Source organism: Balearica regulorum, chromosome 2 (genome assembly GCF_011004875.1).
Source record: "Balearica regulorum gibbericeps isolate bBalReg1 chromosome 2, bBalReg1.pri, whole genome shotgun sequence".
Taxonomy (NCBI): Eukaryota; Metazoa; Chordata; class Aves; order Gruiformes; family Gruidae; genus Balearica; species Balearica regulorum.
The window spans coordinates 80,462,763-80,481,374 of record NC_046185.1 but is presented as its reverse complement, the minus strand read 5'-3'; the positions used below and the strand labels follow the sequence as shown (position 1 = coordinate 80,481,374).

The window sequence follows — 18,612 nt, the reverse complement described above, 5'->3', positions numbered from 1 at the left end:
AGGTAGGCTTACAAGGCAAACAAAGGAACGAACAAAAACAATGGGCAATTAATAGGCAGTTTTGCAGTACTACCAACATTATTTCCTCTTTGAAGAGGATCAATGAATGCTTTCAGTAACAACTGTTTTAAGACACATTTTTATGTCATCTTTACTTCACTGAAAGTACTAGGATATGAAAATGCTTCTCCAAAGGTAAAAGGCACTGCCTCATTAAAAAGATTTCAAGCATTTACAAATTGAAGATGTGTAATGCATTGAAGTATTCCACAGAATAAGAAAAAGGCTAGTTTTGAATATCTTTTGCTTTCAGTATATGGTGCTGAATTAATTACAGTTGCTGCTCTAGGGCAACCTTGGTCCATTTGCAAACCCCTGATAAATCATAGAATGGTTTGGGTTGGAAGAGACCTTGAAGATCATCTAGTTCCAACCCCCATGCTGCAGGCGGGGACACCCTCCACTAGACCACATTGCCCAAAGCCCCATCCAACCTGGTCGTAAACACTTCCAGGGATTGGGCCTCCACAACCTCTCTGGGCAACCTGTTCCAGTGCCTCACCACCCTCACAGTAAAGAATTACTTTCTCACATCTAATCTAAATCAACCGGTCTTCAGCTTAAACCCATTACCCCTTGTCCTGTCACTACACTCCCTGATAAACAGCCCCTCTCCAGCTTTCCTGTAGGCCCCTTCAGGTACTGGAAGGCTGCAATAAGGTCTCCCCGGAGCCTTCTCTTCTCCAGGCTGAACAACCCCAACTCTCTCAGCCTGTCTTCACAGGAGAGGTGCTGCAGCCCTCTGATCACCTTCGTGGCCCTCCTCTGGACTCACTCCAACAGCTCCATGTCTCTCCTGTGCTGGGGCCCCCAGAGCTGGACGCAGTACTCCAGGTGGGGTCTCACAAGAGCGGAGTAGAGGGGCAGGATCACCTCCCTCGACCTGCTGGTCACACCTCTTTTGATGCAGCCCAGGACACGGTTGGCTTTCTGGGCTGCAAGCGCACACTGCCAGCTCATGTTGAGCTTCTCATCAATCGATACCCCCAAGTCCTTCTCCTCGGGGCTGCTTTCAATCCATTCCTCACCCAGCCTATAGTTGTGCTTGGGATTGCGCTGACCCACGTGCAGGACCTTGCACTTGGCCTTGTTGAACTTCATGTGGTTTGCAGTGGCCCACCTCTCCAGCCTGTCAAGGTCCCTCTGGATGGCATCCCTTCCCTCCAGCGTGTCAACCACACCACACAGCTTGGTGTCGTCGGCAAACTTGCTGAGGGTGCACTCGATGCCACTGTCCATGTCGCCGACAAAGATGTTGAACAGTGCTGGTCCCAGTACCGACCCCTGAGGAACACCACTCATCACTGTTCTCCACTTGGACATTGAGCCGTTGACCACAACTCTTTGCGTGCAACCATCCAGCCAATTCCTTATCCACTGAGTGGTCCATCCGTCAAACCCATGTCTCTCCAGTTTAGAGACAAGGATGTCATGCGGGACAGTGTCAAATGCCTTGCACAAGTCCAGGTAGATGGCATCAGCTGCCCTTCCCTTATCCACGGACGCTGTAACCCCATCATAGAAGGCCACCAAGTTTGTCAGGCACGATTTGCCCTTAGTGAAGCCGTGTTGGCTGTCACCTCCTTGTTTTCCATGTGCCTGAGCAGAGTCTCCAGGTGGGTCTGCTCCATAATCTTGCCAGGCATGGAGGTGAGACTGACCGGCCTGTAGTTCCCTGGGTCTTCCTTTTTTCCCTTCTTAAAAATGAGGGTTATGTTCCCCCTCTTCCAGTCAGCAGGAACTTTGCCAGACTGCCAGGACTTCTCAAATATGATGGAGAATGGCCTGGCTGCTTCATCCACCAGTTCCCTCAAGACCCTCGGATGCATCTCATCAGGTCCCATGGACTTGTGCACCTTTAGATTCCTTAGATATTCTCGAACCTGATCTTCTCCTACAGTGGGCGGTTCTGCATTCTCCCAGTCCCTGCCTTCTGTGACCTGGGCAGTGTGGCTCAAGCATTTGCCAGTGAAGACTGAGGCAAAGAAGTCATTGAGTACCTCAGCCTTCTCCATATCCTGGGTAATCAGGTCACCTGTTTCATTCCGGAGGGGACCCACATTTTCCCTTGTCCTCCTTTTATCACTAACATACCTATAGAAGCTTTTCTTCTTGTCCTTGACATCCCTGGCCAGACTAATCTCTGTCAGGGCTTTGGCTTTCCTAACCTGCTCCCTGGCTGCTCGGACAGTTTCTCTGTATTCTTCCCGGGCTACCTGCCCTTGCTTCCACCCTCTGTAGGCTTCCTTTTTTTGTTTGACTTTGCCCAGGAGTTCCTTGTTCATCCACGGGGGCCTCTTGGTGTTTTTGCTTGACTTGCTCTTTGTTGGGATACATCTCTCCTGCGCTTGGAGGAGGTGACCCTTGAATATTAGCCAGCTGTCTTGGGCCCCTCTTCCTTCCAGGGCTTTGTCCCATGGTATTCTACCAAGCAGATCCCTGAAGAGGCCAAAGTCTGCTCTCCTGAAGTCCAGGGTATTGAGCTTGCTGTGCACCCTCCTCGCTGCCCTGAGGATCCTGAATTCCACCATTTTGTGGTCACTGCAGCCGAGGCTGCCCTTGAGCTTGACATCCCCTACCAGGCCCTCTTTATTGGTAAGAATAAGGTCCAGCATGGCACCTCTCCTCATGGGCTCCTCTGTCACTTGGAGGAGAAAGTTGTCATCAACACATTCCAGGAACTTCCTGGATTGCTTGTGCTCAGCTGCATTGTCCCTCCAGCAGATATCAGGGTGGTTGAAGTCTCCCATAAGGACCAGGGCTTGTGAGCATGAGGCTGCTCCTATCTGCCTATAGAAGGCTTCATCTGCTCAGTCCCCCTGGTCAGGTGGCCTGTAGCAGACCCCCACTGTGATGTCCCCTGTCCCTGCCCTCCCTTTAATCCTGACCCATAGGCTCTCAGTCGGCTCCTCATCCATCCCCAGGTGGAGCTCCATGCACTCCAGCTGGTCATTGACATAGAGGGTGATGCCCCCTCCTCGTCTGCCCTGCCTGTCCTTCCTGGAGAGCCTGTACCCTTCCATCCAATTGCAGGAGAGCAGCAGCCTTTTACACAACAAAGTTTTAAAGCCCACTGTGTTTGTGCTTTTGAATGATCTTTTACAGATAGTTTTCCATGAATGTCTGTGGGTTTATAGGTTGGAGAGGGATAACCTTCAGAACTTCCTGGTTGTTAGCTTGAACCAGATAGGTGAAATTTGCCCATGCCTTCAGGGGAAGCAAAAAGGAATGATGAGGGGCTTGTAGCATGTGGTGTTGGGATAGCAGTGTGGTTCTGTGTTTTAAGAACAAAAACCACCCCCAAAAAAACCACCACCCATTAGTCTCTGACCAGTTTTCCCTTTGCAGCAGTTTAGCAGATGACAGAGGACCAATGCAGCCCAGCCACAAGGTAGGCACCACACTTGCAGCAGGATTCAGAGCAAATTCAGTGGCAACTGCAGCCAGCTGCCTCCCACCCCTCCCTGTCACCTCCTGCCAAGCAGTCCCCAAACGTGGGGCCAGTTTTAGCTTCATTAGCTTCGGAAGGAGAAGTTAGAGGGGCTTCACTGGAACAGAGTGGGAGAAGGAGGAAGTAAGTCAGTCAGTTTATGACCCTTCTTACAGCTCAGCTGCTTTTTCAGCAGCTTCTTTATAGGTGACCCGACTGATTTCAAGATTATTTTACTGTTAAAATGGCTAAATAAGAAGTGCAGTAAGCTCCCTGTTTTGCCTTTATCATTCATATAGACTCCTCGTTAAACTCTCATTTGTAGCTGTTATGACTGGTAAAAACTGCAGGCTAAGTATGGAAGAAAAAATGAGAACATGAGGGGAAAGTTATTCTCCCTGCCTTAGTAGTTTTAACCTCTTGTCTAACAGCTCCTTAACTGTATGACATAAAGCAGTTGTGCAGCTAAATACAAAACAGTATAGTGTAGCCTCTTACCTTACATCTTTATCCCAAAGTAGAATTTAATTTTAATTAAACATTTAAATCAGTGGTTCTAAATCACTTTTTAATCTAGTTTCAAAAATGGTGCTCATAACAAAAAATGGGTTTTGTTGTTTTGTTTGGGTTTTTTCCAAATGCCATGGCTGTTGCCCTATTAAGTGATTTTGTAACAGTGTTAGTGACTAAAAACTGAAATACTGAAAAACAGGTCCCTGCTCTTGCAGGGTCTGAAAGAGGATGGGGGGTTTGCAAGCACATGTGGAGTTGTTGTTAAAGTCATTCCTCATGTTCGTGAAGTTAAGAGCCCATAAATCTTGGCAGCATTACAAGCATCTTAGCAGCAGTGTTTCTTATAAATGTTTAATAAGAAAAAACTATGCTAATTCAAGTGAAAGTGTTAAAAATGAGTGACTTGGACATGGTTACCTGACAAAGTTACTGTTCATAATTTTAATTTGATCCATTAAAGCAGATAGACTACTGAACACATACTTAGTCCCCATATGATGAAAATGAAAAATGTCTGTAGGAATGAGGAATACAAGGACCCTTGAAAGTTCAAAGCTACAAGTCAAGAAAGAGTGAAGTCTGTCCAACTGCATGACTAGACGCAGCTTTCTTGGCTTGTAGCAGTTCACGTTAGTGAAGGTGCAAGTTGCATTTGAGCCTTGGAAGTCTGCTTATCAGTTTTTAGTTTGAGGTAACATCCTTGTGGTGGACTCAGCTTATTTGGTTCTGATGTAATGAGAATTTTAGATGCAAAAACTATTGTTTCTAAAAAGAAGAATTAAAATTTAGAACCCTAATCAAGAAATGCAAAATTTCAGCACACTGTGGCTGTCTAGAAGTAAATATTAGCAAGAGTGAACAAAATTCACATATGGAAATCTTAAAGGAAAGTAAAAAAGGCAGCAGACTTTTCAAAAAAATTCATAGTCACTATGAAGTCTGCAAAGATTTCGGGTATGAAAGGTGTACTGAGGGCACTTTCTACACGCACATATATAGCTCTACATGCGTTTATGAATTTGACTGGAGATTTCAAATTAGCACAAGTGTAATGTGAAATGTCATCGATGTTGAAAAATACACAAATAATCCTGTCTAGATGAGTCTGAGTTCAATATCATCTCTGGAACTTAATGTCATAGCAAAAACCGTGTGCCAAATTCTTACCCGGCATAAGCTCATACAGTATATGAAAGTAAATGAGTTCTTGTCTGTTTGCCTCACTGATGAATAAAGCAGAGTAAGACAGAGCCGAAAGCCTCACAGTCATTCTGTTCTGGGTTAATGGAGCAACAGAGCTGGGATGTAGTGACTATCACTTTTTATCTCCATGGAGCACTAGGAACAGTTGAAATAAATATAGATAGACACAGACTGGCTTTTTTTTAACCATGCTTTCCCTGCCTCCAGAAAATTAAGCTCATATCCTTCTTGTTAGGGATAGTCAAACCAGACTGAACCAACTACATGAGTAGTCTTCAAGCAAGTCTAAACTGAACTTCTTTTAGGCTTGCAGAAACTATGTTGAATTGTCAGTGAATTTTTCATCCACTGGGTCTCACTCCATTTCTGGGTTCCTGCCAGCATCTTCTACAGAAGGCACAACCTATTAGGGGGACAAGTGGATGAAAGGGAAAGGCTGCCCACAAGGTATCTGCAGCCTGGCTAGAAGCAGTAAAAGCAGCGAGACTCAATTTCTAGTCTTACTTCTGGAACTCGAGAAACATCATCTGTTCATGCTACAAGTACTTGTGAAATGGAACTTGGATCCCATTTTTCTGGTAATTTACATGGAATTGATGCCAGAAAAAGGCTATTTCTGGTTTGTTTTTTTTAAAAAAACAAACCAAAAAAACCCAAACCCACAACCTATTGCCATTTTCTATTCATAGCATTTTCTATGCACTGAGGTGGGAGATTGCTGACATTCTGTGTGTGTTCAGGTTCCCTTGATCACTTTTTACCTCAGCTTCTGTTTCACATGAGGCTCCAGTGTGAAATTCAGAATGAAAATAGAAAAACTCACAAAAAAATATTGTCCAGGCTACTGATTTCTTCCTATAAAAATTTCTAAATCTCTTAAGCTATGGCTACCTGGGGAACACTCAGAAATTAGCAGGTAAGAATTGTGCTAGGAAAATGTACATGCAAAGATCGATGATATGTCTTCTGCTTTGTATGCAGAGTGAGCAAGGGACGATTTTAACTTTTTTGTGGTTTTGTTTTCTGTATTTTATTTCTTTTTGTCACACTCTTCAGACCGTTGAAAACTGTGTGTGCATTTTGAGGAACCTCTCATACAGGCTAGCTGCAGAAACATCTCAGGGACAGCAGATGGGAACAGATGAACTTGATGGATTACTCTGTGGTGATGCCAATGGAAAAGACACAGAGAGTTCAGGGTGCTGGGGGAAGAAGAAGAAGAAAAAGAAATCACAAGATCAGGTAATGAAAGTTACTTGCAGCTGTGTTGCAAGTAGTTGAATTGCCCATCATTTAAAATATCAATAATTAATGCACTGCATTAGATATAAAGTGCATGATTCATAATATACAAAACCATTGCCTTTGATTAGTTGAGAGCTTACGGCTCTGGATTAATGAAATATGTTTGCTTGAGAAAGTTGCACATGACGTGGTAGCACCTGGAAACTGTAGTCATGAATGCCATAAATACTGTAAACTGTTGAGTCTTTTAAAGGAAGCCATTTATTATGAAAAGTCTTAACATTCAGATGTAATCAGCATATACTTTATACTGTACTTCCACATAACCACACATGTGTGTAGAGAGGCCTTGATGCAAGCAAGCATCAGGCTTACATTTGTATAGTTATTTACTTCGAAGTTAGTCTTGTACTTTGCCTCTACACGTTGAGAGAAAACTGTACAGGACTGAATCAAGCAATATGAGTGAATGCTAAAAAAGCATGCGTATTTTGGTATATTTAGTGTCATTACCAAGCAAAGATTGAGAAGTACAGTTTTGATAGTTTCCTCAAGTTATTTGAGGTGCTGCAGGATTTTATTTTAGGTGGGTTGACTTTCAAAGTGTATTTATCTCCTTGCTTTGCCGTTAACAACTTAAAATTTGGGGAATGCTGACAGTGATATTAGAGAGAAAGATATTGTTGTATCAGTACACATGAGTATGGCTACTGGTTTATGAAATTTTTCAAATGACCTGTGCTGGCAGCAGGTAGTTCTTCATCTCTTCCAAGACTTAGTCTTTTCCATTGCCTTTTATTTCTATTTCAGATTGCTCAAAGAAAATACTAATTTGAGTAAGTGATTAGACACACAGGGTATTTGAATAAATGATGTAAACCAGTATTGAAAATATTCCTGAGTTCCTAAAGGCAAATTTTGTTAATGTGGAAAAGTTATAGGAACATTAAGAAGCTAAGATTCAGGTACTGAAAAATGCAGTGCTCATTACTAGTAATACTTTAATTTCGCCTACTCTTCTAGTTAAACACTGCACTCATCAGATAACTTGAATTTATTATGGCCTTTTGTTGAGATTCCTGTATGAGGCCACAGTGAGATAAAAAGTGCCAAAGCAAGCTAATATTACCCCATAAAGCAATCATCATCCCTGTTCCTGAATTAACAGTTCCCACACGCTATGCTAGCAGTTATTCAAAGTGCAGGAACAAAAATAGCATGTCCGGGTATGAGTGGGTCATACTGCAACTCACCTTACTCATTTGATGCTCTGTTTACCAACACACACGCGAGTGCGCTCATACACAAATTATATAAAGTCTTTTTCAACTCTTTATATTCCTTCTGTGATTTCTGGATCTTGGGTTCATATTTTTAACTCTGTACCACTGACTGTTTCGTTGTTGCTGTCAGGCTTCTCTGTACTTTAAAGCTTCCCTGTTCTTTCTCCTCCTCCAGGCCAAAGAACTAATCTCTTTTGACTGATTTCCTTTACAATATACATGCTTCTGCCTGCTCTTACATACCTTTTGTCTGTTTCTATGAATGTTCATTATCAGCATGGTAAAGGTCTCTTCAGATCTCCTTGTGTTTGCCTAATGGAAGGGTTTAATATAATTTTTAAAATCCAAAGAAAAGTGAAATTACGTGCATATTTTCAGGTTTATGTTTACTAGGCTTTTCTGCGGCAAGGAAATAAATTTACTCTTTCCAGAACTAATTTTGTGGTACACAGAGCCACTTTGCCTTACAAACATTAGAAATATTTTTCTAATTATTTTTCTCTTTCATCTTAGTTCCTTTAAATCTGGATAGCCTACCCCATCTTGCCATATACCAGTTCTCACCTGTGGCTATTGTTCAGTTCAGGAGTTTAAGGCAGCCTTGTGAGCCTTCTACAGAGGGCATTATTCTCACTCCGTGATCCTTGACTGTTGTTGACTGTACTCAACACTTTAAGATACGATGTCAAGTTAACTAGAATGCTACTGAAACTGAAACCTATCAGTAAGATCACCATGCCAGAAACAGCTCTCCCAAGTTACTGTCCTAAATGGAAAAGAAAAACAGAAGAATGTTTTTCTGTAACTGTGCCTTTGTATTAATAGCACGGAGCTTGACCCCCAACTCAAACTGGGGTAAGGGTAACGTTAATTTTTTTGTCCAATTATTTTGCAAAAATGAGCATACAACTATATTCAGTTTGCTTTCTTTCTGGAAACCACCCAGTCCAATTATGTAAAAAAAAAAAAAAACAAACAACCAAAAAAACCCCACCCACATTCATTCTGCTGCTTTGATTCTGTCATTGTTTTGTGGTTTTTCAGGACCCCAGTATGTTCCTTACTACTAAAAAGTAGGACTAACTGGAAACCCAGTTCACGTTCTTTTTCTGGACTGTGTCACAGTCAATACTCTATTTACCATTTCTCTGTGTATCAAGAAAAGTCAGTATTCTTGGGTGTTTTGTTGGGGCTCTTTTTTTCCAGGCAAGAGTCTTTAACAATAGGATCATCTTGTGTTTCTCAGGTTAGTCAGAATTCACCCCATCTAAACTAAGCTCATCAACATTTCCTACAACTTGTAGGACGATGTTTTCACATGTCCTTTCCACTATACGTTGTCTCCCTATGTGCTGACTGCTGCCCTGTGTATTGCACGTGTACATATTCTTTTATGGTAATCTCATCGCTTTTCTCCAAGACTTTTAACATTTTTCCAAGTAATGCCTTTCATAATCCCTTTTCAATTGCAGTGCTTAAGCTGTTACCTACTACTTGTAGGAACAGATCTCATGCTCTCCTCAAGATGCTATTTTCAGAGTGCTCATTCCTTTAAGTGCCTCAGCAGGGAAGCATTTATCCTCTGAAATATCTTATAGTTCTGAAGATCACACTCATGATGGACAGTGTTTTACACGTAAATAAACCAAGGCATACCTATGGAATCTGCATAGGATGCAATGATTTAAAACACCTGAAATACTTAAGCATAGCACACCATCATGGATTTGGAACCTGTGGAAGGAAACCTCAAACAAACGGAAGATAAAAAAGATATAAAAGTAGTCAGTTACCCAGGTGCCCCATGAAGACACAACATTGAACTTCAGGCTATTTTTGATCCATTGTTCATGCTAGAAAATACAAACCTAGTTACCTATCAGAAAAGTTCTTCACAAATATATAAAAAAAACCCCCCACACCTTTCTTTAGGCTCCTTATTATTGTCACTTACAGATACAGAAAGTAGAGTTCAACCTAGTATTAAAACTCCAGTCATTTACCAGTGTGATTCCTTTAATACTTGTTCATTTTGCCTGTCTGTCACATCTCTAAGAGTTGTGACACCTTGGTACAAGGGAGTAGTTTCCGGTTCTGCAGCCTGCTACGTTTTATGTCCCCAGAAAATGTGTTGAGGGTATAGGTATCATTCTGTTTTGGCAGTGCCATGGGGTTCTTGTATAATAAAATTGACTGTTTCAGTCTTCCTCAGAAGATAAGGTTTACAAAACAGCATGGAGAAAAAAAATGTTCAGATTTTAGTGAATATAATTTTCAGATTTTCCTTTTACAGTATACTTTTTCAGTCCTTCACTTAGTTTCTCAGGTGTGTATTTTCTTGAACTCCTCCTGAGGTGACTGATATGGGCATTTATGCGGTGGTCTTTCTTTAATTTTTAAATAAAAGTATTCAACTTATTTAAAAACTACTAGTAGCAAAACTACTGTAATTGGGCAATAATAACAGATGTATCATTTCAGATAGTGGATGGGGATGAAGTCGCAGTTTTCTATAGTTTAAAAAAAAAATCCCATACACAGGTAGGGAGTTTGTTTCTTAAATCATAAAACAGGAGAAACCTTCTGTAACATTAAAGTCACTTTCTCATTGGTATTGTATGTAAAGAAAATAGAAGTTAACTTTTTATGATTTAAGAAACAATTATCACTATTTTTCTAGGTTATAGTTCAGTTGGTAAGTTTCTTGAGAAGAACAGAGCTGAGTGGTAATAGCAAATGTGCTTTTCTTTGAAAGACTTTTCAAGAAGAAATTGGAATATGTTTTTCATTAATGACATCAGTCGTAAATACCAACGGCGACTTTCCTACATCTTGAAATCAAGTAAGAGATGTTTCTTTGTTCAGTTCATAGTTAAGTCTAGTGTCACCTTTCAAATGACTTTACTTAAGGAGTTCCCTTAGGATCACAGGTAACAAGTGTTCTCTTCATTTCAGAATAAAGGTGGGTTTTGTTAAACGAGCCCACAGTCCTTCCTCTCTTTCACTCTGTAACAGGGCTCAGACGGGTACCTGAGGTGTGTGCTTTGTCACACAAGTTTAATGCCAAAAGAAACCAAAACCTTCTAAAGATTTGCAACAAAAGCCAAATATAGCATTGGTATTATGTACAGAAAATCAGAAAGCAAAACTCCTGTATAGGCTTCAGGAAAGATAAGTGAGATGCACCAGTCTTCATTTCTGTCTCCGATCCCAAGGACTGTAATTCCATCACTGCTGTTTGTTATATTCTCTCTGCTGCTTACCTGTGATCAGCTGTTACTGAGCCCTCACCACATAAAGCTCCCCAGCTGTAGAGGCCTTCATCTCTGACTAGGACATCATAGGCATTGACCTCTCTGCCTTGCATTGTGTCACTTTTCAGATGGAAATAAGTTTTTCTACTTTGGAAAATTTTGTCACTTCTGTTGGTATTCTCACTGCTGCCAGCTGGTTTATTCTTTGAGCTCTACGAGAAACAAGGACTAGGTCAAAAAGCAGATAGGGGAAATAACTTGTATGGCCCAATTGCAGTAAAAAAATCAAGGATTTGTCATCAATCCTTATTTTATTTCTTGTTATGCAGCCCATTATATACACATGTGGAACTACTTAATTTCTTTCCCTTTCTTCACGAAGAAGAAACAGGCTGACTGCTTGGCTTCATGCTCCTCTCGAGTTCCCCATCTGTGATCACTCTTGTCAGCCCAGAATCTAGCCCAACATCTGATTTTTGATTGGAAGTGGCACTTTTGAAATGAGTCTAACCTTCTCTTTCACCTTCTGTCAGGAGCCTTAAGGTATAACAGCAACATTTCAAGTTATACATCATTATGAATTGACTGGTACAGCTCTTTAGCATGCTAGCTAAATGGGCTGTAAATTCTTCTATCCAGGTGAAATAGCAGGTTTAAGGCAATAATATTTCAAAAAGAATAAAAAATAAAGCTGTCAGATATGCCTTTTCATGTGGCGAGACCACTATTTTACCAAGTATATTTCAGTACTCTACCAAGCTGTACCAAATTAATAAGCACAGAAACAGAGAAATGGTGGTGGCTCCTGGTTTTAGCTAATAATCTAAACTGAGATTAGGGATGTAAGACTTTGTTGCCAGTATGTTCTGTTCAGGGAGGATATTATTTCCACTTGTTGCTTCGTTATCTTGTAGAAGATGATTATGCCAAATGTTGTTTAGCAAGAAATCAACTATTGAGCAGCTCCTTACAGAGCTTCTTAGCAACCATTTCTAAATTCTTACTTGCCTACACAGAAACATCTCATATACCCTGGGAATCAGTCAGTATCATATATGACCAAGTTGTTTTCAAAGTCAAGACTACAGGGTTATTAAAAGAAATTTGTATTTGTCAATTTGTGGAATATTGTGCAAAACCCATTAGCTTCAGCTTCCTATGGAGGAGCGAGGGGTGAGGAGGAGATGTGGTGAGATGCCAAGGATTGCTGTCCCTGGATTGAACTCCATCCTGTTTTATTTGGAAGGGGTCGGGTTTTAAGCAAAGACAAAATGGACAAATCAAATGAAATTATTTTTCTTAGCTAAGCATAATAATATAAAAAAGTTGCATGGAGGCATTGACAGTTATTTTAAGAATGTAATATAGAATCTGGAGTATAATTTAGATTTATTCATATCTCAGATTAATAATAAAGATTCCAAACTTTGGAATGTTTTGAAAGTGTTCCAAACACCTTTCCCAAAATTGTAAACATTGTTGCATCAAATTGGGGAGGTTACCATTATTTATCCAATAAACTTTATCCAAAAATTTCCCAGTTTTTTTGGCAGCACATGTTTCTGGACCACAGCAGCATTTCCCTCTCCCAACCTACTCCTGTAGTCTCTGTGTAAGTAGACACCTTTATTTATATTCACCACCCTTCTTCAGGCCTGGATGTCTAAGCTGAAATTTGACTTGATTTAAATAGTGGCATTCCTGCCTCCTTTATATAGCTGCATGGATTCCCATCACCCCTGACAGCAAGCTCTGTGATTTTGTTGAATTTTTGTTGGTTTACTTTAGATTTCTGCTCTTGACAGCATTGGTCAATGCATCTCTTGGACAATGGTTCCCATAAGAAATTGTTGGATTGACATGCCTAGGGACAGCTGGCGTAGATTTCCATGGGCACTGGATATGCAGGATGAGAAAGCATTGTCCTCCGGGGGTGGGGGAGAGGGGGAGCTGTTTAAAAGTCTTTGAAATGTCAAAAATGCATTTGGTGAGCACTGTTACCTCTTTTATATATTTTTTTTTACTGCTGATACAAAGAACACAGGTACAGCGCAATCCTAGACATTTGAGATAGTCCAATAATTGATCAAGATCGTTTTAGTAATTGCTGAGGTGTTTGGTTTTTTTTTTCCTTAGATTTTCTTTTTTTATCAGTGGTAATTTGCATAGGCTAGGGGAAATGAAAATACCCATGTTTAATACAAGAAAATAAAACACTTGTTATCACAGGGAAAAAACCTGTTGTCGTGTGACACTCCTTAATAACAAACCCTACCAACTAGAGGCTGTTAGTGCAAAAACCAAAATATAGATAATGCACTGCTCTGAGTTGAAGCCTTTTCTGGTATTCAGTACAATTGTGCTATAAACATGGATTTGCTTTCATTAAAATGAGAAAAAAGGTGATGGGTGATCTGTTGTGTGGCATGGGGGAGCATCTAGACAAGTGATCTTTTTCTCCTCTCAAAGTTCCTTAGTAATGTGAAAACTTCGGAAACTTTATTAGAGTACTCTTACTCTCAAAAATCTGGTGTTAAAGATCTTTATATTTGGCTTTTTATTCTTCTTGACTTTCATCCTTTCTTTGCACTGGTTTCAGGAAATTATAGATTTGTATCTCACCCACATAACGAACAGTTTGTCAGCTTCCACCACAATATATGTGGTTAATTTCAGCTGAAGGAGGGAAGCATGGAAGGAATATTTGTTTATGACTTTTTTTTCCTCCTTAGCATAAGCTAAGAAGAATAATTGGATAGGGTCATCCACTTTTTCAGAGGCTCCTACTACATCCACAGCCTATGTCAGATAGGCCTTACTGATCTTTCCTGATGGTCTGCAGCAATACAGTAACTGTTCCAGTAATTCATGGGGTAGAGTCATTTAGTACGCTGCCTCAGTTCATTAATACTGAGCAATGTGAACTACAAAGCAACTTCTGCCATGCCTTAGCCAACATTTGAGAAAATGGACTGTAATATCATTTTGAGGAATTTTTTTTTTTTCACTCAGCTAATTGATGTTTATATTTGTGAAATACCAAATGGGGTGAAGATCAGGAAATTCTCCTTTGCAGTAGCTTCTTTTCTGACCTGCGTCAGTCCTGCATGCCCTGCAACAGTTGGGCTGTACAGCTGCAGGCACTGGTCTCAGCTACACGGAAGATGCCAGAAGCCATTAAGCCCTTCAATGAAGTGTTAGCTGAGATCACGCATGCAGGAGCAGAGAGGAGCTGAAACGTGGAGACAGGGAGTGCATGACCGGTCATGGTTGCTCGTGCCCTCTACCTCCCAGAAAGCAGCTACAGGAGCATCTTTTCTATCACCCTTTATCACACAACCTTGAAGAGGCTACCACAGGCACAGCATGTATGTCATGCATGGTTGGCAGTGACGCCCTCCCTAGCGTGCCGCTGAGGTGCTCTGGGCACACACACCACGTCTGAAGAATAGTGCAGAACGTTATCCAATGTCACTGGATTTACTGCACCTTCACTGCGCACGCAGGTGCGGTACCAAAGACTTCCATCACCCTTACAGGGACCATGAGGCCTCACAGTGTCTTGAGAAAAATGTCTTCCCCCACAGTTGGTGATAAGTTAATCCAATCATGTGCTAGAAGTGAGTAGCAAGAAGGACAGGGAAATGCAGTAATTTGTCTCACTTTTTTTTTTTTTTAAAATGTTTTCTCATTACTGGGCAGAATGGCAAAACCACATTAAATATTAATGCAAGTATCATTTCTAGTGCTTTATAAGTACCAGCATAGCATGAACATATATACAGCTCTTTTTATATCAGCTGATTTTCATGATTTTCAGCAGTCTTTGGGATTGAAAACAACTGAGTTTAAAAAAAAAATGTTATATCCCAACATGTGCACAAAAAAATGTATTGGGTCGATCTGATACATTTGATACATTATATGCATTTATTCCCTGAAATAATATAATAAGTACCCTCTGCAAGCACTGTTCAATTGCATAATGTGTCCATAATTTGTGCAAATTGGAATGAGATGGATGAAGACCTGAATTCGTGCCCTTGGACATCACAAGTCGTTCATTAGTGGACTTACTAAGGTACAAAACCCAAATCTGGTGTGAGGTCAGGTTTGACTTGTAAGACATGTTTCTCATTTGTTTTCCAAAAAATTCTGACAGCGCAAATGATTGAATTCTGAGTTAAAATAGGAAGCAGGTTTTTACGTATTTTTTCTGAGCTGACGAGAAGTCATTTCTGGCAAGGATGGTGATTTATAAGGAGAAAAAAGGAGAATTGAGTTGCATACAGTGAAATCAACCTATTGGTTTAAAGGCAGAAATGTATTTAAAAAATTCAAAGGCACAGCCCTATAATAGTGTCATTGGAAAGGATTGTTTCTCCAGAAGGCAATTTTCCTGTAGTTTTTCAACCACCACTGGGTATTGCTGTGCCAGTCCTTTTAAACTATGGTGACTTTTGTGCACCAAGTTTCATCTCTGAGGAGCTTTCTGGTTCTTTCTTTCTTAGTAACTGCTCATGTGTATTAAATGGTCCCACTAGCTTTCCCTGTTGCTGATTTTTCTGCTTTAATTTAGAAAAACAGTGTACTGGATTCTCAGTGGTAGTTATTTAGCAAAACTTTGCTAAAATTAGGCTATGTTAGTTGTTATTAGATAAGACTTGATTGATTGTTCCTTAAATTATGTGTAGGTTTTTAAAGTTAGCTTAAATGAAATGATGATTTATACTTCCTGAAAACAAGAGAATCTAGGTCTTTTCCCAGTGCAAGTATCATTGTCTTGACTCATAACTAATTAAATCAGCTAGGAAAATTAACTGTTGCAGATATAAGCAAGGAGTTAATTTGGCCTGTGCTATCTTTGTATGTCTAGTAGATGTTTAATGTTATGATACGCATTTTTTATCTACATCATCACAGTAAACTCTAATGCATGGCATTAAAAGGTTTACTTTGTATCATATTGTGCAATCAGTACATGTCAGAGGTGTTAAAAAAAAAGAGATTGTATTAAAAAGTTGGGGCTTGTTTTTCACACTGGTGTTAAGGCTATGAATTTTTTAAATCCCTCTATCTGTTCAAAGAAAAATATATATTACATATATCGATAATCACATTTAAAATATCATTAAAAGTACATTCCACATCTTTTGTTTTTAAAAAGTTAAAAAAAGTCCTTGGATTACCTTCTTTTTAAGACATTTCATGCTTAGGTGTAAATATTGTGCATTCCACTGGAGAGGTGAATCACTGTTCTGGAATAAAGTTTCTCTTTCTGGTAGAAGTGGGTTTTGTGCAGTAACCTGCTTGTTGTCCAGGTGTTAATATTGCCCATTTTGGATATCAGACTAGGATTGTTTTCGTGGCAAAACTCTGTATGCAATGAGAGGAAGAGTCTGTTTTGTAAGAGGTGGTTCCACCTACTACATCAGAGTCTCAGACTGTACAGCTGGCTGGCTGTATGGCTGCACGTCTCCAGAACTCACACGGTGAGAAGCCAGAAGAAGTTGAGCAGTTGGAGAAGACTTGTCACACTTGGGCCTTTCAAGGGATAGAGGTCTCGTGGCCTTGCATGATTTAATTTTCCACATTAGTGTTTCACTTTGGTTTTTTCTTCTCATGAGGAGAGAGAGGATGCAGAGAACTGAGCAGGATATGAAAAAGGAAATTCTCTTCATATGCGACTTCTAGATTTGCCTCTTAAGATATGTTCATGTTCACTGGGCTTCTGTTCCCACCCAAAAAAATAAATGCAGCGAAAAATGTTTTTGTTATGTCAGCTAGCTAAAACACTGTGATTTCTGCCAGTGCTGTAGTTCCTCTGTAAGGAGTGTTGAGTAGTAAATTTGGTTTCTCTATGAAGAATCATGTGATATGCTAAAATTGAGAACAACTGCTTGCGGGCAGATGCCTTCACACGCGCACTCGTAGATGTTACAGCTTCAACTGAGGCAATTCTCAAGTATTTCACTGTTCCTTGCTGACAATCTGATTTGTACTTTCCAACAGTGGGATGGCGTAGGACCTCTCCCAGACTGTGCAGAACCACCCAAAGGAATCCAGATGCTGTGGCACCCTTCAATAGTCAAACCCTACCTCACACTTCTTTCTGAGTGCTCAAATCCAGACACGCTGGAGGGGGCAGCAGGGGCACTGCAGAATTTGGCTGCTGGGAGTTGGAAGGTAGGAATATTAACGTGATACATCTTTCTTTTCAGTTTGGAAAAACCCCTACAGATGACAGCACATTGGTGATATAAATCTATCTGAATCCTCCTGGTAGTGGGATAACCCTCTGTTTTCACAGAACTATCTGCAGTCACATTTGAGATGATAGTATTTTAAGTCCCCTGAATTGATACAGCTAGTTATGTCATAGGACAAGTCAGCATACAGCAGTGAAAATCACCTTGGTCAAGTCAAGCATGAAAAATTACCACTGAAAACCAATATCGAAATGAGGAAAAGCAACATCTTTATGAATCCATGGTGACAGACCCATAAGAAATGAGCCAAAAATAACACTGGTGATAGTCAAATGAAACCATATTGTTTTGTCACTGTTGACATTCTGTCTCTTAAGGGAAAGCAGGCAAGAGTATAGCAAGACATAAATCATGTGACACCAACACAAGAAATCTAACCGTCTACTTTTTTTAAAAATAAAAAATTAATAAAATACATCAACAATATGATTAAATATGTATAATGGGCAAGGAAATGCTCAATCAAGGCACTCCATTCCAGCTAATCCTACTTTTCAATTATAGTAAAAAAATCCATTTTTCTCTCTCATACTGTTTGCAGTGAATTGAGAAAAAATTTAAGAACTCATTTATTAGATTTTGAAAATACTTCTAGATTAAAACAAATCAGTAAAATTCAAGGTAACAGTTGAGCCTGGTTTACTTTTTAGGGCAATTCCTTCATCCCTTTCCTGACAGTAAACTGGTTTGATTGGGTGAAGGTACCAACTGTCTAATTCTATTTTACAAATATAATGCATTGATTTTAAGTTAATTGTCAGTGGGAATTTTTCACAGTTACTATGAAAACACACATGTATGGGGAAATGCAGTTATCAAAGTGAGGTCTCAGAAGGTATCCTGTTTGGTTTTAAGCATTTGGGCATTCTTATCTGATATGTAAACATCAATTTAATTAGGCATTTATTTTGAAATGATAGCCATGACACTAATAAACTGGGGTTTATTTTTTCCATAAAGTTTTATTGGAAGTTGAGTTGACACATTTAGTGAATCTTCAAAAGAATGTGATTTTTTCCTTTTGAGCACTGTGTTCCACCAGATTTCTAAAATGCCTTGGAACTATTGCATTCAGTGGTCTATGAAATGAGTAACAAAGTATTTGTCCAGTGATTTTTATCCTGCAAAGTGCTACATATATACTGTGCCTGAAAATCATTACACTTTTATTATTCTCATATTGTAGACCACATCAGATTGTGTAATCCTGGCACTGAAACACGATAAATGTATTTTATCCATCTGGGAATGGGTGTAGTCCTGATCCAAATGAGAAAACAATGCATGCATATTTGCCAGGACTCTTAGGAGTGCTAAAATCCAGGTGGTGCCCCTTCTCCCATTTCTAATAAATC

General features: G+C 40.0%; 1 protein-coding gene across 7 annotated transcripts in view; it reads left to right on the top strand.

The window, feature by feature from the left end:
- Positions 1-18,612, top strand: part of CTNND2 (catenin delta 2) — a 692,458-nt gene that overhangs the window by 589,390 nt on the left and 84,456 nt on the right. For all 7 annotated transcript variants that reach the window (XM_075744821.1, XM_075744820.1, XM_075744818.1 and 4 more), the window contains 2 exons: positions 6,263-6,448; positions 17,001-17,174. In XM_075744821.1, coding sequence (XP_075600936.1) covers positions 6,263-6,448; positions 17,001-17,174 — 360 coding nt within the window. The remainder of the gene's footprint in view (positions 1-6,262; positions 6,449-17,000; positions 17,175-18,612) is intronic.